The following is a 22,404-nucleotide window of genomic DNA, read 5'->3' as shown; positions in this document are numbered from 1 at the left end:
AACTGAGGGTGGAGAATGAAAATGACCTAGGGTTAATTTTGCAGTCAGACATGAAGTTTTCCAAAGAGTGCAGAGAGGCTGTTAGGACAGCTCATTGACTTTTGTCAATGATAAGGAAGTAATTATTGTATAGTATATGGCAATGTTAGGCTACATCTCGATTACTTTATATATAGCTCTGGAGGTGCCTCCGTAGCCAGGTGGGAGTGAACAGTAGTGCGTAGCACATGCTTCTTGATTAGACCGGGGTTCGAGCCCATCACCACCAAATATGGAGGATGCGGAAAGGTCAGAGAATGACCATCGCATATCCCAGAGCAATATGGCCTTAGTTGCTAATGCTCCTAAAAACCAAAATAACAAACAATAACAAACAATATAGCTCTGGAAGCCTCATTTTTGGAAGGATGCTGATCTGTTGGAAAGGGTGCAGAGAAGGACAATGAGGTTAGTGAGGGAAAACAAGAAGATATTCTTACTAAGAATGGTATAAGTTCTGCAAATTGCAGCATCTGATAATGAGGTATCAGTGAAGAAAACTGAATGAGTTGAGTTTAAACCTTTGAATTGACTGAGTAAGTTAATGCTGACAGCATCCTTCCTCTTGCTCAGATAACACACATGAGAGGGCATAAATTTAAATTGAGAGAGGATTGTTGCAGGATAGATGTGTTAAAATTTTCTTTCAGCAGGTGGTTCATTGTCTAACAAACTTCTAACTGGTGTTGTGGATGTAGGTAGTTTAAATTTTTAAGGAGGATATGGTTTGTTATTTGGTTTTTAGGAGCATTAGCAACTAAGACCATATTGCTCCGGGATATGAGGTGGTCATTTCCTGACCTTTCCACATCCTCCGTATTTGGTTGTGACAGGCTCGAACCCCAGTCTAATCAAGAAGCGTGTGCTACGCACTGCTGCTCCTTCCCACCTGGTTACGAAGGCGCCGGGAGGATATGAACAAGTTGTTAGAGAGGTTCAGACAGGTATTGATGTGGGAATGCAGAATTGTTTTTATCACAACTGAAATAGTGCTTCAATTCCAAGATATGGCTAACCAAGGTTTTATATAATGTAGCAATTACTAATTTTTCCTTACTAGCAAAATTCCTACACCATTAGAGATTGGTGTTTTTACAGTAATTCAAATTCAAAGGTTTAAACTCAACTCATTCAGTTTTCTTCACTGATACCTCATTACACCCTCATTATACCCTGATACCCTGCAGTCCATTTGTACCATTGAGAGAGATTTGTATCAAATAACAGTCTCACTCCTGCAGCTTTTTCATTATTAACTGCCTTAAATCTGTTGCTTGAAAAGTAATAAAAAGTCTAAAATTACTATTCCCCAACTATAGAAACAGATTTCCCAATACTGTAATTTAACTACTATTTTTCAGACAAACTGCACAACCATCCTGATAACTCTTGTATTGCAGCAAACTTTGACATCAAGCCTAACCAGATTAATGTCAAAGTTCCACGACTGACATTAATAAAAGCTTCATAAATGTCATTACAAATATCAAGAAAAAAAAGAGACCCAGCACTAAATCTGGACTCTACTGATGGAAAGGTACATGCTATGCCATGATAGCATGTACCTTTCCCTCTAGTGAAATTGTTATATTTATACAAAAAGCATTCATGTGGAATGGCATTATAAACCTTATTAAAGTCTAAATATATAATGTCAAAGTTATTCTTTACATCCAGTTCTTTCAAAATAATTTCATAATAGTTTATCACACATTGCACAAGGCATTGGTCAGGCCACACCTTGAATAATGTGTACAGGTCTGGAGGCCTCATTTTAGGAAGGATGTAGAGTTGAGTTTCTAGAATGAGTACAAAGGGCAACAAGACTGGTGAGGGGAACAAAGGGGTGCTCTTACCAAGATATGCTTAAATTCTGCATATTAGCATTAGCATTAGTAGAGGCATATGATGCAAAAAAGCAAGCTTATGCAGCATCAGTCAAAAAAAAAAAAAAAAAAAACTACTCCCATTTCATCCCTCCGTTCATTAGAAATACCTGTTCAGCTGAGCCTTAAATTTATTTAGGCTATCAACTTCCACAACAAGGGATGGAAGTCTGTTCCACCAACCAACTACCAGCTGGCTAAAGGCAAATTTCCGCACATCTATCCTACATCTGTCTTTCCTCAATTTGAATTTATGCCCTCTCAGGTGATTCTGAGAAAGAGGAAGAATCCCATCAGCATTGAGCATGCTCAAACCATTCAACGCTTTATACACCTCTATCAGATCACCTCGCTGATGCCTAGTCTCCAGACACTGTAATTTGCAAAACTTAAGCCTTTCTTCGTAAGAGCAACCCTTTGTTCCATTCATTAATCTTGTTGCCCTTCTCTGTACTCGTTCCAGCAGCTCTGGAGATATTGCAGCACCTGGAGACTAGGCACATGCGAGGTGATCTGATTGAGGTGTATAATTGTTGAACAGGTTGAGCAAGCTCAATGCTGATAGGATTCTTCCTCTTGCTCAGATTAAGAACCTGAGGGGGCATAGATTCAAACTGAGGAAAGACAGTTGTAGAATAGATGTGTCGAAATTTGCCTTTGGCCAGCAGGTAGTTTATTGCTAGAACAGACTTCCATCTCTAGAAGTTGATAGCTTAAATAAATTTAAGGCTGAGCCGGAGTGAATAGATGAGTGAAATGAGAGGGGTTTTTTTTTTTTTTTTTGGCTAATGCTGCATAAGCTTGCTTCCTTGCATCATATGCCTCTGCTAATGCTAATGCTAATGCTAACATTAGTAAGACACAATTTCCCTTTACCAAACCCATGGTGTTCAAGTAATTCCATCCCAGTCCATATGATGCCAGTATATCTGTAAATCATGATTATATAATTTTCCCTGCCAAAGAAGTTAAACATAGGTCTGTAATTACCTACTTCACTCTTAGAACTACCTTTGTAAATGAGAGAGACATTTTCACATCTCCAATATGCTGGGACTTCTACTGAGTCCAGAGATGTAAGCATCACAATAGACAAAACTGATTTTGCAGTTGACAATATGACATGCTGTTTTCCTCTAATACTACTGGATAAACCTCATCCGCAAACCTTTTTCACATTAAAGCGTTATAAATTTTAAGAAATCATGCAGAACAGAAAGGCACTTCCATAGCCAGGTGGGCAGGAGCAGTGCGTAGCTCACGCTTCTTGATTAGACCGGAGTTTGAACCCATGACCACCAAATATGGAGGATGCGGAAAGGTCAGGTAATGACCACCACATATCCCCGGAGCAATATGGCCGTAGTTGCTAATGCTCCTAAAAATCAAATAACAACAACAACAACATGCAGAACAAACATTCATCTAGTTGCTGATATACCTGTTTTCTAAGGCAAATATAACATGAAACATAACCCTCTACATAGAAATGCTCTTTAAGCAATTACCAAGTGGGGTTACAAGTGATCCCACTTTTTCTTTATCTTTTTTTCTTTATATGTATGGCAAGTAACATATTGAAATTTTCCAATCAGTACTTGTATAGGCCCTAACTATTCACTTAATGACAAATTATTAAATTTTTTTCATCCAAACAAGATACAAAACAGTGAATATTTAATTAAACAAGCTAGCTAATATATGTAGTGTGTAACATTTCAATAATCATTAAATGATTATTTTTTATTTTCTGTGATTAATAAAAATGAAAAGCCTAAGATTATAACTTTAAGAACACTTAATAAAACTCTACAATATTACATTCTCTAAATTTACACGTTTAGTTTAAATACAACTGTATAATATTTATTACTCTCCCATGTTACTCATTTAAAGAGCCACTGGATCATATACCTATTGGAAGAGCCACTGGATCATATACCTATAGTTCTCGGTGGTGATTTCAATCTAGAATTAAATTCTGAGGGTGAAAAGAAGTTTTGTAAATTTATGAAAGATGTCTTCAATTTAGATATTAAGTCAAATACTTCATGTAATGGAACAACAATCAATGGAGTATTCACTCAGGAATTAAAATCATTTGAGTGTCAAAATTATATATCTTATTTCAGTTACCACAGACCAATAATTTTAGTGTTATTATAATATATTTTATATGAATTATTTCATTGTACACTAGTACAATGAAAAATTCCATTCATTGTATTTCATTGTACTGAAATTATTTTTTCAAAAAAAATAATGCGGCAGTGTTTTTTTATTTATTTTACTGTACCAGTTTCATAATGTTTTATTTTACTGTACCAGTTTCATAATGAGTTCCTGCAGTAAAGACATTTTTAATGGCTGCTGCTGTGACATTATCAGTAACGCTATCAGTCTCAGAGTAGAGCGGTAGCAACTCACTATGTATCTGGTACATAATTTTTTTTTTTTTTGGCTGACTATATAAGCTTGCCTTTTTGCATCATTTGCCACTACTACTATTACTACTACTATTAAACTTACTTTGATCAAGATTTTCATCTACTCCAATTTTCACAACAAAATGGTTCTCATTAAGTGACTGGTCAAAATCTATCTGTACAAAAAAAAAAAAAAGAGAAAGAGAGAAAAAGCAAACACCTACATATCTACACATATATAGGGTAATTCATAAGTATGTCACCACGGTAATGGCGAAAAATATAAGCACAAAACACTATAAAATGCAATTCTTTCTTCTCGGGGGTATAAGTACACTTCCTTCCATATGGTCACTTTCTGACTTTCCTCTAGTATAAGTCTCAGTATTTTTTTTTTACATCTCAAAGCAACAATCTTAAATAAAGAACTCCCATAAGAGTGGTACCATACTTATGGATCACCCTGTACATATTTATATAAGCAAATAAAAAATTTAAACTAAACTAATTTAAATATATATCAAGTTACTAAGAAGTTAAACATACTAAAGCACATTATGAAAAGTCTTTGACAAGAGTACAAAAAATTCTTTACTTAACACTAAAAGAAAAGGAATTAATCACATTGTTCCACCTGATATGAATGATGTAACTGTTGATGGCCCTGTACAAGTTGTTGAAAAGCTGAATAACTATTTTTCTTGTGAATATGCAAGATAAAAATTCAAGGTAAGGCTAAAGACTGTATCTTGAACTTTTTTGCTGGTCAGGATTCTTTGTGGTACCATTTTATACCAGGCCTCTTTGATTATGGAGTAAAGTAGCAACCATTGTCTCGCCACAAGTCATTATTCACTTTAGAATTGTGTTTCCTCCGAATCATGTTTGGCGGAAACAGCAACATAATGTTCCACATGATCATATATTAACATCTTTGGGACCCACAGTGTGCACATTTTCTTGAATAATAAGTTTCCATGAATAATTGCCTCAACACGTCCGACACTTATGCACACTTTTGATGCAATATTATGAACTTTGAATTTTTCCAAAATCAGCTACTCGGCACTACAAATGTTCACACTCTGTTGGCTGTCACCTGCATGTGAGTATACAGTAGCTTAGTAACTTCTTTATGGCCTTCAGAAAACTTGATGCACCAATCATACACACTTGCACTTGACAGGGTCTCTCTACCCAATATTGTGCACTCAAGCAGCAGATTTCAGATGTCACCTTCTCTTTTATGAGAAATCTAATGACAGCAATATTCCACACTTAAAATGTCAGAGTCTAATGAAATCTGCTACCCTCTAATGCACATGTGTGGAAGACAGGGGTAGAAGTAAACAGAATATAAGACAGTGCATCCAATTGACATGGGCTGCCAGTGTTGAGTCAATAAAAAACAAAAATGAAAGTTTTCAAATATCATTGAGCTCCCTTTGCACAGGGAAATTTATGTCAGGCCATACCATATATCTTCTTTTGTGCTCCACTAACTTGAGTGTGGTATCACCCAATTGTTATATTATTCTGGGATTACTGAACCATTCATATGTAGAACCTTGAATATATTAATATTAAATCTGAATTGTTGCCCATCTGCCTAATTTTTCAATGTCTGTTTTCAGTAGTATGTCTTGATTCCTGTTCATTAATCACCTTGCCAACCTCTGTATCATCTTCAAACTTTGGAAAAAGGCTTGATATGCTTTCATAAAGATCATTAATAAATACTGAAAACAGTATGAGGCCCAGCAATGAACCCTGAGGGACTAATAATATTAGTACAATATAAGCAGTGTCCATTAATAACTAACCTCTGTCTTTTGCCATTCAACAATCCTTTTATCCATGGCAGTAATCTGCAACAAAACCACACTGTTCCAAATTGTGCAGCAATCTTTCGTATGTAATAGTGCAGAGTCAAAATTATTTTTTTGCATCCTGTTCCTTTGTTACTGTGTCATAGCAGTTCATCAGATTGGTCAGACAAGGTCTCTCCTTCAGAAATCTATACTGCAATTTCTACAAAAATGCATTACCTGTCAAGATGGTCCTACATTATTTCTTTAACCACTGATTCCATTATCTATTATTTTCCCTGGAATAGAAGTGATGCCTAGATGTCTGTAATTACTCACTTCAAACTTGTTGTGCAAGTTGGTACATGATATCAACATGAACTTAACAGATATGGGCAGTATTCAAAAAATGCTGTGAGTTAGGATTAAATTTGAAACTATCTGGAATTTTGCCCATAGATGAGAGGAGGGAGTACACAATGAGAGCCTGTCAATCAATTGGACTCTAGAGAGATTAGATTCAGCTCTAGGGACAGAATTTATCTCAGCATCTGTCTGCATTAAGAGAAAAGCCTGTTTTTACAGTGATGAAATACACTTAAACAGAAAGCATGCAAAAATGTCTGCTGATGCTATCAAGGTAGTGTTAGGTGAGTTTAAAAACTGCTGGTGGGGTAGGGGGATGCATAGACTAATGATTTAATAGCAGCTTCATGTAGAGGTGAAATTGACTCTTGAACTGTCTCTATTTAGACATGCAGAAGCCCAGAAAACATGGTGTGAAAGATTACAAGGCATGCTGGGAACCTTCGTGGAACAAATAAATACATCAGCTGTGTTAGGATTACTAAGAGTAAACACAGTTGTATGTATACTTGCTTCATTAATTCTAGTAATATATAAAACAAATCTGATGAATCTCAAGTAGTGATTAAGTCATCAAATGTGAACAATAGGGATACTCAAACAGAGGGATATTGGAAACATGGTACTGGTCAGATATAAGGGATGTGGAATTTGAATATGGCAAGTACAACAGAGGGAGAGGAGGAGTGTTATGCTCTTGGTCAAGAGCATAACTCTCCTGGCCCATCTGCCCTTCCTGTACATGTTGTACTTGCCATATTCAAATTCCACATCCCTTATATCTGGCCAGTTGTAGAACATTATTCTGCATGTCAATATGCTCTACATATTGAGCATCATACCAAAATATATGATATTTGGTATGATGCTCAAATATATAATATATGATCTAAATATATGATATCAATATATAGATATATATTTAGATCTCAGAAAAGCCTTTGATACTGTTGCACATGGAAGACTGTTGCACAAATTGGAGCAGTGTGGCATTGGAGGCAAATTGCTGCTATAGATAAACGGATGGTTGAATGGGAGAAGACAGAGAGTGGTAATCAATGGACACTGCTCTTCATGGACTAATGTTATTAGTGGAGTCCCTCAGGGTTCAGTGTTGGATCCATTGTTGTTTTCTGTATTTATAAATGATATTGATGATGGTATATCAGGCTTAATGTCCAAGTTTGCAGAAGATACAAAGGTTGGCAGGGTTGTTAATGACACTAATGACAGTACGCTGCTGCAACAGGATGTAGAAATGTTGAGCAGATGGGCTGAGAGGTAGCAAATGAAGTTTAACATTGACAAATGTAAAATACTACATATGGGAAGCAGTAATCCCAGAGTAACGTATCAACTCTGTGGTACCAGACTGACAGTGGTAAAGAATGAAAAAGACCTGGGGGTAATTGTGCAAGCAGATATGAAGTTTTCTGAGCAGTGCAGACTGTCTGCAAGAGTAGCTCATGGTGTCTTGTCAATGATATACAGGAATTTTTCTAGTAGGGATAAGGAGGTGATTATCCCCTTGTATAAGGCAATGGTAAGGCCACACTCTGAGTACTGTATACAGGTCTGGAGGCCTCATTTTAAGAAGGATGTAGAGCTGTTGGAATGAGTACAGAGAAGGGCAACAAGATTAGTGAATGGAACAAAGGGTTGCTCTTACGAAGAAAGGCTTAAGTTTTGCAAATTACAGTGCCTGTGAGGTGATCTGATAGAGGTGTATAAAGCTTTGAATGGTTTGAGCATGCTCAATGAGGATGGGATTCTTCCTCTTGCTCAGAATAATTGACTGAGAGATATAAATTCAAATTGAGGAAAGACGGTTGTAGGATAGATGTGCGGAAGTTTGCCTTTAGCCAGTGAGTGGTTGATTGGTGGAACAAACTTCCATCTGTCGTTGTAGAAGTTGATAGCTTAAATAGATTCAAGGCATCATCATCATCATCATCAGCCATTTTCAATCCACTGCAGGATGAAGGCTCTCCAGCAACTTTCCAGTTCCTTCTGTTTTGAGCACTTGCCATCCACTTACTACCCAAAAACTCATGAATTTAATCTATCCATCTCCGCCTTTGTCTTCCAGGTTTTCTTCTAGCTCCTCTTGGGTACCATTCTGTTATTTTCTTAGTCCATCTGTCATCATGTCTTCGAGCTATGTGTCCTGCCCAAGACCATTTTAGTTCTTTAGTTTTGATAAGAATGTCCTTTACTTGAGTTTGCTGCCTAATCCATGTGTTTCTCTTCTTATCTAACAGTCTGATTCCCAATATAATTCGTTCCATTCTTCGCTGTGTAGTTCTCAGCTTCTCATCCATTCTTTTGGTGAGGGGGGCCCAAGTTTCACTTCCATAAGTCATGGTGGGGAGTATACATTGATTCATTATTTTACGTTTCAGATAAACTGGGATATTGCTCTTCAGTATGTGACTATATTTCCTGAATGCTATCCATCCAAAATTTATTCTTCTCTTGACTTCCAGCCATTTATTCAAGGCAGAACTTGACAAACATTTGGAGTGAGTGTATGGGTTAAATAAGGGTTGTTGTTTTTTTTTTTTGGCTGTTGCATCATGTGCCTTTGCTAATGCTACATTGATTTCAATATTTGTAGAAGAAGAATATATTCTGTTTGTAGAAGAATTCTACAAACAGAATATAAGTATAAACAGTGCACCCAATTGACATGTGCTAGCAGTGTAAAGTTGAGTTAGTGTAGTGTGATATAAGCATTAAGAGAACAAAAATGAAAGTAGGAGTATTTAGTAAGCCAAATGTCTGTGATGAGAATAATGAATAACTATACACAAACAGAGAGAGGTTCCGAAAATCAGAATGTCTTATAATGGATGATTTTAAATTCAATATATTAACCAGAACTTGTGGGTTGGTGACTCATACAGTAGCAGAACTTTACTTATTTATTTGATAACTGTTTACTGCACCAGAATGTTAGAGAGGCAACAAGAGAAAGCAATACACTTGATCTGATTATCAGCAGTGACTCTTAGTGACCATAGTGTATTGATGTGGAATTTACTTAAGGATAAAACTACTTTCAAGGGTAAAGGACGGAGATTTTTGCTTTCTTAAAAGTGATTATAACGATTTTAGATAGTTTTTAAATTCTTTTTAGTGAGGTCAGTAAATGATGTTATCAAATGCAAATTCTAAATCATAAGTTTTAAGGGAAGTAACTGTAAAAACTACTAGGCTTTTTTATACAAACTAAGAGATACTGATCAAGGTTTAGAACTAAATGGATGCCAGATTATCTGATAAAATTAGTGACAGAGAAGAAAAATGCATAGGATAATTATAAATTATATGGGCACATTTGTACAGTAGCAGAGGATTTTCTGCTTATGTTAATACTAGAAGGAAAGGGATGAGCCATGCATATTGGACCAGTAGATATGAATGGCATAACTACTGATGATCCTATTCAGATTGTTGACAAACTGAATAAATATTTCATCCATGTTTACACATGAATATATTTTTAGGAATCAGAATACCAAAATTATATTAAGTTATAACCGGGTGAGCTAAATGATTTTTTCAACAATTTCTTTTGCACTTTTGAAGAGAAATTTGAAACTAAAAAGTGAATAAAGCACCTGGGGCTGTGGTATCTGCCTGCCCAAATACATTAAAAAAGCAATAAAAGAGGTAAAATTAAAACTTTCAGTTATCATTATCAGGGTATCCTTGGGTGTAGGGATCCCTGCAGATTAGAGATGTTCAAATACTCCCCATTCAGAAAGGAGAATTAAAGGGCCAAGTGAGTAATTACAGATCTGTAAGCTTGATTTCTGTTCCAGGCAGAAAAAAAAAAAAAACAATGGTTAAAGAAGTAATGAAAGATCATCCTCAGAGGAATTCAGTTACATGGCAATCATAGCACAGATGTGTTAAAACTAGAACTGCCGGCTAGCAAAAATACCTGAAACCACCATTGCCAGTTATTTTAACCACTGTGCATAAAATAGACTTTTAAGTTGTGTTTTCAACATTTTATTATAAGCATTGATATAAAGTAACTGGCAACAGTACATAGTGTTGTGCTTATGATAATATACATAAAAGTAATATTTCTGTTGGCAAAAATTTGAACACAATTTTTTGTCTAGGAAATAAACTGAAGTTTAAAAATTAATGATCACAATTTAAACAAATAACAGTTTGTTCAACAGTTCCTTTTTACACACAAGTGCACATTTCTGTTGTTTTGTTTGCTTGCATTGCCTATTTGGCATTGATGCCTTTTAAGAGGTTTGACAGAGCCACTATTGTTAATAAATTGATATTGTTAATAAATTGTTAATACAAAGATGCAGCAGTTACTGCTGCATCTGAATCTATATATTCTTTTCTGAATTCTTCAGCTACATTGAATATAAAATCTCTTCTCTTCATAGCTTTCCCTGTCACTTCTTTAAAAATAATCCAAGTGTTGATTATTGCAAGATCTAATATATATAATAGATGTGAACCAGCCATCTATGTGAATCTGCTTTTGTTGAATATTTTTTAGCCATTTGGTTCAAAACATCAACCCAATATTTTGCTTCATACTAACATAATACTGTGTCTGACTTCTTCTCTGTACCACTACCTATTGCAACACTTGTATGAAATGTACTCAAGATTATGATTTTTATTTGCTTTGGCCTAATAATTCATCAGAATTCAATTATCAAGTTTGAAAACTGAAGTGGAATACAATTCTGCCTTCCTTCTTCTTTTTTATGGACATTGAAACTTCTTTATGAGCACAACTCACAGTTCCAACTATAGTAGTATTTTTTAGACTAACTTCTTTGCCAATTCAAAACTGGTAAAAAAGTTATCAGTGGTTACATTTCTACCTCAATTCAAAAATGGTTCCATTAGTATAGGATGGCATATTCAGAAAATGGTGCTTTTGTCTTGCACGTATCTTTCTCCAAATATGGAAATCCATTTAGTAGATATTTTGAAGTTGTGTCAGCTGCCAACCTAAACTTTAGACCAAATTTATCTGTCTGGTTTTCTGGCCATATACTGGGTGAATTAGCATCTAGCTTTAATTGGAAATAGCTGCTCATCTATTGTAATGTATGCTCCAGGTATTTAGCAAGCTTTACAGTCAGAAATAAATTTGTGCCATATTTCTGATGCTAAAGCAAATTTATCATTTCCTAAACACTCCTTCCTTGAAGGACATATATCAAATTTTATGAACTGCTTAATTTCATGAAAATTATGTGACATTGTATCATGAAGAAATTGAGGCCTCCATAAGTTGACCACAAATTATCCAATTTTAAATTTCTAGCACCATATTCTGTGTGAGCTAAAAGTACGGCGATAAAAACCTGATAGCCCTTAAATGGATGTAGACCAATTATTATCCTTCAATTATCTTCATGCTTTGATTTCAGTGAAGTTCTGTATGTCTTTTATCATTAAAGTATTTACAATAAATGAAATGCACTTACCATAGAATCGATATACACATTTCGTCTTATGCGAGACGAAATGTGTATATTTCGTCTTGCATGCCCAGATTTTGAACTATGTTTGCTGCCCACTGATAGACACATACTTTTTATGATTATGATGCTGTGTATTATCATCTACAGTATCACTCGATGTACAGGGATCAAAAGTATTATTTTCACTACTACTAGATTCCTGACCTCTTTCATTAGGAATCCATTTGTCACTTTCTTCTTCTCTAAATTCTCCACTCTCCTATCTAGACTCATTTTCAGATAGCTTTTCAAATTCCTCTAGACATTTTTGAATCTGCTCTTGGCTAAGACCATGAGATCACCACATTTTAGTAATGCAATCAAACTAGCACTGTTAAAACCTGTTGAAATACCTTTCCACATATAAATTTTCACCCAGACTAAACAAAAATGGCATGGTATAGCAATATATAGTAGTGACTCCTACATATGCTTAGACCTGAAGTGGCATGCAGAGATGTCAAACATAACACACCTGGGCATGTACTTGCACAAACCATAACGATTCGAATCACAAATGTTTGTCACAAGGTAAATAGGTGCAAAAGTTTAAATAATTGTATAAACATTAGCTAATTTTATTGAAATTTTACGAACAGCCAAATTGATTCTTTTGCAGTTTTAGGTATAGAGCTGAAATTTAAAACAAAAATGTGTGCAAAATTATTTGCAATTGTGAATGCTGTAAGTTAATGGAAAGTTAGGAAATGTCAGAGGCCTTCGTAGTCGAGTGGTCAGGAGCAGTACACACACTCTTTGAGTAGACCGGGGTTCAAGCCCCTGACTGCTAAATACGGTCGATCTGCCAACCCGCACTGGACCAGCATGGCAGATTATTGTCTATTTCCCTTAGCATGAATTGTTGAGGAGGCTTCCATCCTGCAGTGGGTTGATAATGGCTGCAGTTTACCTTTTACCTTTTTAGGAAATGTCATGGACTCATACCTCTGTAGTTAAAAAGGCTACAAAACAGCAACAATTTAAAGTAGGAAAACAGTCAAATTGACTGTCACATTAGTTCTAGTGTTAAGGGGAGATCTTGTGTGACCAATATGATTAGCTACTATGAGACAGTAACAAAAGAACTGAAAGCAAAAAATAATTCTGACATCATATGCTTAGATTTCATATGATGATACACAAGGATATTGTACTGTCCATGTGAAAAACTGCACAAATTGGATCAGTGTGGCATTAGGGGTAAGTTATAGCCCCTAATGCCACACTGCCATACTGTGGATAAATGACTGGGTGAAAGCATAAGATAGAAGGTGGTTATTAATGGGCACAGCTCTTCTTGAACTAATGTTATTAGTGTAGCCCCCGTCAGTGTTTTCAGTGATGGGCTCATTATTTTCACTATTATGAGAAGTCTTTGGCAAAGGACAAAAGGAAAACCAGCAAAAACCTCTTTACTTTTGTAAACACTAGAAAGAAGGGGGATTTTAATTTCCCAGATATTGACTGGAATTTGGGGGCTGGTCACTCACACAGTAGCAAGGCTTTTGTGGATTTATTGGATGATTGTTTTCTACATCAGCATGTTCGGGAGGCAACTAGAGGGAGTAATACTCTTGATTTGATTATCAGTAGTGATTCTTCATGCATTAAGAATCTGCAGATAAATGAACCACTTGGTGGCAGTGATCACAGTGTGCTGAAGTGGGAGTTACTCAAAGAGGTAACTACCATTAGGGGTAAAGGGAAGGGGTATTGCTTTCGTAAAGGCGACTACAATGGACTGAGACAATATTTAAATTCTATACAGTGGGATCAACTGATGATATTGCCAACAGCAAGTTCAAAATGGGAAGCATTCAAAGAACTTATCGTGGAAGCTACTAGGCTTTACATACCAACTAAGAAATATTGTTCAAGGTTTAGGCCTAAATGGTTGTCAGATGAACTAATGAGGCATATGGCAGAGAAGAAAAATGCATGGGATACATACAAATTAACACGTGACACGGACGCCTATGATAGATACAAGTTGATCTGTAACCAAGTTACAAAGGAGGTTAGGCAGGCGAAGGCAGATTACGAGAGATCCTTGGCAAGGGATGCGAAGAAAAACAGCAAAGAGTTCTTTACTTATGTAAACTCTAGAAGGAAGGGGATGAATCAGATTGGTCCACTTGAGATCGATGGGTCAACTGTTGATGACCCTGCTCGGGTAGCTAACAAACTAAATGAATATTTTGCATCGACATTCACACATGAGGAGTTATTCAGCGAGGGGAATGCCAGAGGTGTATTCAAATCTAGCAGTAAGCTAGAGAATCTTGTAATAACTGAGAGCAAAGTGGAGGAGAAATTGTTGAAGATAAACACAAGAAAGGCACCTGGGGTGGATGGGATCTATCCAGTTATATTAAAGGAGGCAGCAAAGGAGGTAAGCAAACCCTTAGCCATAATTATGAGAGCTTCCTTGGACTCAGGGGAGGTACCCATTGACTGGAGATGTGCAAATGTGACCCCAATTCACAAAGGGGGATCAAAGGCTGACACAAGTAATTATAGACCTGTGAGTTTAACTTCTGTTCCCGGAAAATTAATGGAGGCACTGGTGAAAGAAGCACTGCAGGATCATCTAGACAAGACTTCAGTTATAGCTAGGACACAGCATGGTTTTGTTAAGGGGAAGTCTTGCCTGACCAATTTGATTGGATACTATGATGCAGTCACAAAAGAACTGGATGCAGGGAATAACTTTGATATTATATACTTGGATCTTAGAAAGGCTTTTGATACTGTTGCACATGGAAGACTGCTGCACAAATTGGAGCAGTGTGGCATTGGAGGCAAGTTGCTGCTATGGATAAAGGGGTGGTTGAGGGGGAGAAGACAGAGAGTGGTAATCAATGGACACTGCTCATCGTGGACTAATGTTATTAGTGGAGTCCCTCAGGGTTCAGTATTGGGGCCTTTATTGTTTTCTGTATTTATAAATGATATTGATGATGGTATATCAAGCTTAATGTCCAAGTTTGCAGACGATACAAAGGTTGGCAGGGTTGTTAAGGACACTACTGATGCTATGCTGCTGCAACAGGATCTGGAAAGGTTGAGCAGATGGGCTTCGAGGTGGCAAATGAAGTTTAACATTGACAAATGTAAAGTACTACATATGGGAAACGGCAACCCCAGAGCAACGTATCAACTCTGTGGTACTACACTGACAGTGGTAGAGAATGAAAGGGACCTGGGGGTGGTGGTGCAGGCAGATATGAAGTTCTCTGAGCAGTGCAGACGAGCTGCAAGAGTAGCTCATGGTGTATTGTCAATGATATATAGGAATTTTTCTAGCAGGGATAAGGAGGTGATTATTCCCTTGTATAAGGCAATGGTCAGGCCACACCTAGAGTACTGTATACAGGCCTGGAGGCCTCATTTCAGGAAGGATGTAGAGCTGCTGGAACGAGTACAGAGAAGGGCAACTAGATTGGTGAATGGGACAAAGGGGTTCTCTTACGAAGAAAGGCTTAAGTTTTGCAAATTACAGTGTCTGGAAACTAGGCACCAGCGGGGTGATCTGATAGAGGTGTACAAAGCCTTGAATGGTTTGAGCATGCTCAATGCTGATGGGATTCTTCCTCTAGCTCAGAAAAATCACCTGAGAGGGCATAAATTCAAATTGAGGAAAGACAGATGTAGGATAGATGTGCGGAAATTTGCCTTTAGCCAGCGGGTGGTTGGTGGGTAGAATAAAAGACTGCCATGCAAATTGGTGCAGTGTGGCATTAAGGATGGTTACAGAATAGATGTGCAGCTGGTGGGTGACTGCTTGAATAAATTCAAGAAAGCACTAGACAAAGTATTGGAGGAAATGGAGAGATAATGTGGGAAGTGTTTTTTTTTTTTTTTTGCCTGATTCTGTATAAGCTTGCTTTCTTGCATCATTTGCATCATTAATACTAATACTATCAAAGCTCTATATAACCACCACCCAGAGGAATGAGAAAAATGGTTGTTATATTAGAAGGATGTTCGATTGTTCATAAAATTAGTGACAAAACAAGTAAAAGCTTTAACATTTAACATAAATCTACTAATACAATATAGTATAATTTTATTAATAATATGTACTACAGTATTAAACAAGAAAATTATGATTGCAAATTTTGCATTGATTGTAGAGTGCAGTAAGGTTACAATTAAATTATAAATTTTTCTACATAGGCTACATACCTATCAAGACCTAACAAAAGAATTGTTTCATACTTTAAAATAATCTGTAAAACATGCTGTTTCAATGATAGAGCATGATAGCAGTTATTTCACTTTCACAGTTAGGCTGCACTTGAAAAAAAATCAACATACAAGTTTTAATCTTTGATGAGCACTGAGTTCCTCTTCATTCATGCATTTCCTGAAACATTCAATGTCCACATCCACTTCTGCATAATCTTTGAAGCTTAAGTTTTCCTGTAAGTTTAGGTGATGATGCACATGCTCAAATATTTCTTCTCTATTATTGGACTGTTCTTCACAATTAATAGAGGAAGAAGCATGCGAAACTTCACACATTGCATCATTCAAGGCAGTAAATCCAGCATGTCTGAAGCAGTTGTCGATCACTTTTTCATCAAATTTATCACATACTGAAACACATAAATACATTGTCTGCAGGATGTCAATTTTGAATTTTGCTTTCAAGACCAGGACAATTTTGTTTAAAAGCATTCTTCAGTAGTTTTTCATTAAAACACTGGATTACACCTTGATCGAATGGCTGAAGAACTGACATTATATTTGGTGCTAGGTACTCGACAGTGATTGCACATAGGTCATTTACTTGACAATGAGGGGTGCGGTTATCCACAAACAGCAAAATCTTTCTATTCTTCTCACTCATCCTGTGACCTAAGTCTCTGATCCATTCTTCATAGATTTGTGATGTCATCCATGCTTTTGGTTTGCTTGCTACATAGTCGGTAATGTTTTCAAACCTTTAAAGCATTGAGGCTTCTGGGCTTTCCCAATGATTAAAAGAGGAAGCTTCTCTGTGCAAGACATGTTTGCTGCTAGGAGAATGGTAATCCATTGTTTGGCCTTTTTTCTGCCACTATATTTCTTGCCTTTAAATGTTAAGTGTTTTATCCAGCAGCAATTTAAAAGAGTCCAGTTTCATCAGCCTTGAAGAAGTCATTGTAGTCATGTCAGCAAAACATTTTTTAAATATTTCCCTTCTATTCCTTTGTAGTGTTAATGTCCATGGTTACACTTTGCCACACATTTTTTTTGAAAGACAGGCCATGACGAGTCTTAAATTTCTGGAACCATCCATCTGAACTTTTAAATTCTTCAATATGCATTTGATATGCAAACAATTCAGCCTTAGCTTAAAAAGATTGAAAAGAAAAGAAAGATTGAAAAGAATTACCACCTACGGGAATGTTTTTTGCATGCGTCATCATTAGCCATTCCAAAAGTACCTTTACAAGATCCAGATACTTTGCCTTTTGCTCAAATCCTACCCGGTGCAGCAGATTTCACTAAATTTTCAATCTTTTTCCAATCTTTCAGAATAGTGAACTGAGTACGTTTGGTGATGTCAGTCTTAGAATGCACACCATTTATCTACAGCTTGCAAAATCCTAATTTTATCTGCAACTGGCAAGCTATCTGCTTCCTTAGAGCTATACCAATAAACTTACACCCTAACTAATGAAATTAACTTCTAGCCAATGTTCATTTCATTACCACACTGTGAGAAAAGAGCATGGGAAATCTTAACAAATGATTTCTCATGGTCAGGCTGCAAGCTCATCAATTACTTCAATATATTCAAAGTGTTCTGTCATTTTTAAATGCAAATATTGTAATAAAAAAGTAAAAATTCAGATTAAGAGGCAGAAATTTATGGTCGTTATAGAGAAATCTTTTTATTTTCAATGTTGTTATACTGAATGTAAAATAGCATTAGGTTAATGAGAAATTGGCCAGGACCAACCAAATATGATGTTATAACATGTTGGGACTTTCAAAAAGAGGGTTGCTATAAAGGGCTTTGACTGTACTAATACTAATATGAAATATTTAACAATATTGATGAAGGCATATCAAGTTTAATATTTAAATCTGCTAATAATACAAAGGTTTGAAGATAGTTAATGAGAGGAATGAGGGTATGCTCTGTAAAAAAACTTACAAAAATTGTGCAGATGAACTGAGAAGTAACAATTGAGGTTTTACATCAATATATGCAAAATACTACACACGGTCAAGATAAGAGCAATTTCAGAAAAACTTATGGTAGTGGAGAACAAAAACAACCTTGAGATAATTGTATAGTCCCTCATGAAGTTCTGTGAGCAGTGCACACTGGCTGTTAAGACCTCTCACTGGTTTCTGTCAATGACATAGAGGTAGGTCCAGATTTATGACAGGGTTGTGTTCCATCTCCTCAGGGTCATTAGCTGAAGCAGCGTAAATTGAGGAAGAATTATAATGTATTTAAATGAGATAGGTTCCTTCACTATGAAAATTTAACCATAAGAGTTAATATAACTGTTTTTTATATTAAATATATATGGTTATTTTATAATTATAAGATATAAATACTATTTATAGATAAAATATAAGTAATAAAATAAATATTTTACTTAGTACTTCATTCCTGTAGAGCTATCTTTAGATCATGTAGTAACACCACCATCTGCCCCCCCCTTATTGACATTCTTTGAAAGTGACGTAATGGGGTGGCATTAATGGAATGGGCCTGATAGAAGGTCGATCAGTTCTGCAGGTTCTTTGGCCTTAGAAAAGAACTACAGCAATGATGTCTGGTGAGTCTCTCTCTCTCTCTCTCTCTCTCTCTCTCTTCTAGCATATTGTAGAAGGGCTTCAATATGTTAGTAACAGCTCTTTGGATGGAAGAGCTGCGTTCCCAGTCTGGGTCATTATTACACAGAGTTTCACAGCCTGTTTGTATTTGTGCCAAAGCTGATTGAAGTAACTTTGTGGTGAGGGTCCTAATTGGCACAATCTCCTGCTCTTCCTCTTCAGAATTCTGTTTAGCCAGTTGAGCAGCCAACTCCTCTAAGTCCTCCTTTGAAAGAGGCTCACCATGGCTTTGCAGTAACTCACTGATATCATCAATGCCAATCTTGTCAAGGCCAACATCCTCAGCCATCTTCAATCACTGCTAAAACTGGCTCAAACTCAAGAAAGTAAGACACTGCATCAGGCCACAATTTCGTCCAAATGCCATTCTTGCATGATTGCAACACTTCTTTCCAGGTTGCAGCAATATTACTTATAGCCTTAAGGATATTGTAGGACCTCCAGTAGTACCTCATGGTCACTGAGTTAGATGCCTGCACTGCCTCGACAATCACTTTGGAGGTTATGTATAAATAGCACGCTTTGAAGGTCATAATAATGCCCTGATCCATTGGCCGCAACAATAGTGTTGGGTGGCAAATAAACAATCTTCACAATCAGAACATTATTAGGGATATCTTCAAGGTTGGCTGGATCCTGGAGCATTGTAGAGAACTAAAACAACATTTTTGGACAAGTTGTTTGCTGCACAAAATTGGGCCACCAGCAGCCACTGCAATATACCATTCACTAAAAAAGGGTTTGGATCACCCATGCCTTCTTATTAGAACCAGAAATCAAAAAGTCAACCTTCACATTGCCCTTCATAACAAGAGAATTCTCTGAATGGCACGCCAACATCAGCTTTAACTTAAAAGTGTATGATGCATTACCGCCCAGAAGTAATGTAAGCCAATCTTTTTCAGGTCCAGACCTCTCTTCATGGGCTATGTATGTCCTACCAGACATCTTCTTCCAGTACAGCCCCATTTCATCAACATTAAAGACCAAGTCTGGGGTGTAGCAGCCTTCATCCATTAACTTTTGGAATATGGGAGAATATTCCTAAGCACCTGCAGTGTCAGCACTAGCCATCTCACCAGCAATTTTTACATTGTGAATTCTGGTCCGGGTTTTTGAACTGGGAAAGCTAGCCCCTTCTAGCAGAAAATGATTCAGTCCCTCCGAATTCCTCATTAATTTCATTGAACAATCTCCTAGCCTTGTCCATAACCATTGCCTGTGTTACAGGAATGTTATTTTGGTTCATATCGTCTATCCATAGCACTAATAAATTCTCCATCTTCTCCCTTATCTCGCTCCTTGAATAAGTTGTTCTAGAAACGCTTACATTAACAATTCCTGTATGTGACTGCTTGATCTTCTCTGCATTATTCATAATGGTCATAACAGTAGAAGGTGCTAAGTTTAAGGTCTTGCACACCTCCAAACGCTGCTCACCAGATTACATACAACGAATAATGTCCATTTTCACTTCAATTGTTAGAGATTTGTGGCTTTTTTTAACATGCAGGCACAGATTCACCATTATGCTTAGAAGGTTGCACAATTTATTTAAAATAATAAGGCACTAATGAACACAGGAAATTATTAAATTTAAAGCACAGCTCACAACATATGCACACTGGTGGATAAGGAGAGAGCAACTGATGTCGACACTAGCACCACCTAGGTACCCACTTCCGGTGCTGTATTTACGCGTGCATTTTCAAATTTTCTTTATATATATATATATATATTTTTTATTATTATTATTATTATTAGTTTAAAAGGGTGTTAATATGGAACAGCTTAAAATGAAGCATCATAAAGCAGGGCCTACCTATACAGGAATTTTTTCAGCAGGCACAAGGGGATGATTATCCAATTTATATGGCAATGGTTAGGCTGCACCTTGAATACCATGTCCAGGTCTCGTGGAAGGATATAGATCTGTTGGAATGGGTACACAGATGTTGATAGCATTCTTACTGTTTCTTGGATAACACACATAAGAAGAAAACAATTTAAATTGAAAAAGGTTGGTTGCAACCACCGTTTTCCCCCCCCGTATTGACATTCTATAGTTGTACGAAAATCTGCTTTCAGCCAGAAAGCATTCGATGGAAAAAAACTTGTCTGGTGCTGTGGAAGTGAATGATTAGAATGGGTGGTCAGTTCATATGGATTAGGTTGTATGTTTTTTTTTTTTTTTTGGGTAATGCTATATACACTTGCTTCCTTGTGTCATTTGACACTACTACTATTCATCACTTTGAAGTTATTTATAAAAATATCACCCAATCACCAATACTTACAATTCTATGAATTAGACTACCTGCTCGAAAAAGATCAGGAGTAAATGAACTGCTAACCTAGAAAGAAAATGAGAGATCAAATATTACTGAATAATCATTAAGAATTCTAAATGTAATGTACAAATAATAAATGATGCATTTGCATCATTTATTATTATTATTATTATTATTAGCTATATGGTGCAAGGAAGCCTGAGGCTTATGCTGCACCAGCCAAAAAAAAATTCCCAAGTTACCCTGAGAGAGAGAGAGAGAGAGAGAGAGAGAGAGAGAGAGAGAGAGAGAGAGAGAGAGAGAGACAGAGAGAGAGACAGAGAGTGTCAAAAGTAGAAGGGAACCACCAAGAAGAGAAGAATGATGACATCCAGCTCAGGACCCCTAGGTGTGCCAAGCCCATACCACATGTAAAGCTGTACATAGCCAACTACATAAGTAGTTATAAATTGGCATCATTAAGTATATCTCATATTGTGAATACCTTCACAACGAGTTGCCATGATATTGCACTACCTCGAATATGTAACACTTCACCATAGGAGAAGACTACTGTTACTTATTCTCAGCGGATATCATTACCCATGAGTGATGGGTGATGGTATACGCTGTTGGCTATGAGAAATGATGCAAATGCACTAACTTGTACATTAGTTAAACTATTTACGTAACCTGAGGCTTTAGCCCTAACGTATACCAGAATTCTAAATGTTTATTAGGTTAACTTTATTTACATTGCAATGTTTTCTTTTCATTTAATTACAAATCCCTGAAAGAAATACTTTTAGTTCTGCTGTTGTTTGATACATATAATATTTGAGCTCATTACGCTGAAAGCACAATTGATAAAATAAATTATAGAACTTGGTGCATGTTTAAAGCTCCCATTATAAAAAATATATAGTTAATGTTTGTTTACATCTATATTGCAAGGTTCTGAAGTGTAATTCAATACCAGTGGGAGATGCACAAGCATTTGCAGACGACCTCGTCCTGATGCTGGAGGAGGACAGCCGGGCACAACTGGAAGCCACTGCAAACCGGGCAATTGACTCCCTGCAAACGTGGGCGAAACAGAACCACCTAACAATATCACCAACCAAGACATCCTCAATACTCCTCAAGGGTTCTCTCGACACGAGAAGGCCACCACAAATCAAAATAGAAGGAACCATGATTAAACTAACTACAGAACTAAAATACCTCGGAATCGTATTGGA

General features: G+C 36.6%; 1 protein-coding gene across 1 annotated transcript in view; it reads right to left on the bottom strand.

The window, feature by feature from the left end:
- LOC150078480 (mutS protein homolog 5-like) overlaps nt 1-19,182 on the bottom strand; it is a 109,542-nt gene extending 90,360 nt beyond the window's left edge. The window contains exons 1-2 of the mRNA XM_090384581.1: nt 18,910-19,182; nt 4,455-4,527 (exon numbers count right to left, since the gene is read on the bottom strand). Coding sequence (XP_090240707.1) covers nt 4,455-4,527; nt 18,910-19,182 — 346 coding nt within the window. The remainder of the gene's footprint in view (nt 1-4,454; nt 4,528-18,909) is intronic.
- Nucleotides 19,183-22,404: the final 3,222 nt, after the last annotated feature.

The sequence above is a fragment of the Mastigoproctus giganteus genome, chromosome 11, assembly GCF_048544385.1.
Source record: "Mastigoproctus giganteus isolate SK-2022 chromosome 11, ASM4854438v1, whole genome shotgun sequence".
NCBI classification, from domain to species: Eukaryota; Metazoa; Arthropoda; class Arachnida; order Uropygi; family Thelyphonidae; genus Mastigoproctus; species Mastigoproctus giganteus.
Note: the sequence above shows the minus strand (reverse complement) of the source record. Positions and strands in the feature narration are given on the sequence as shown.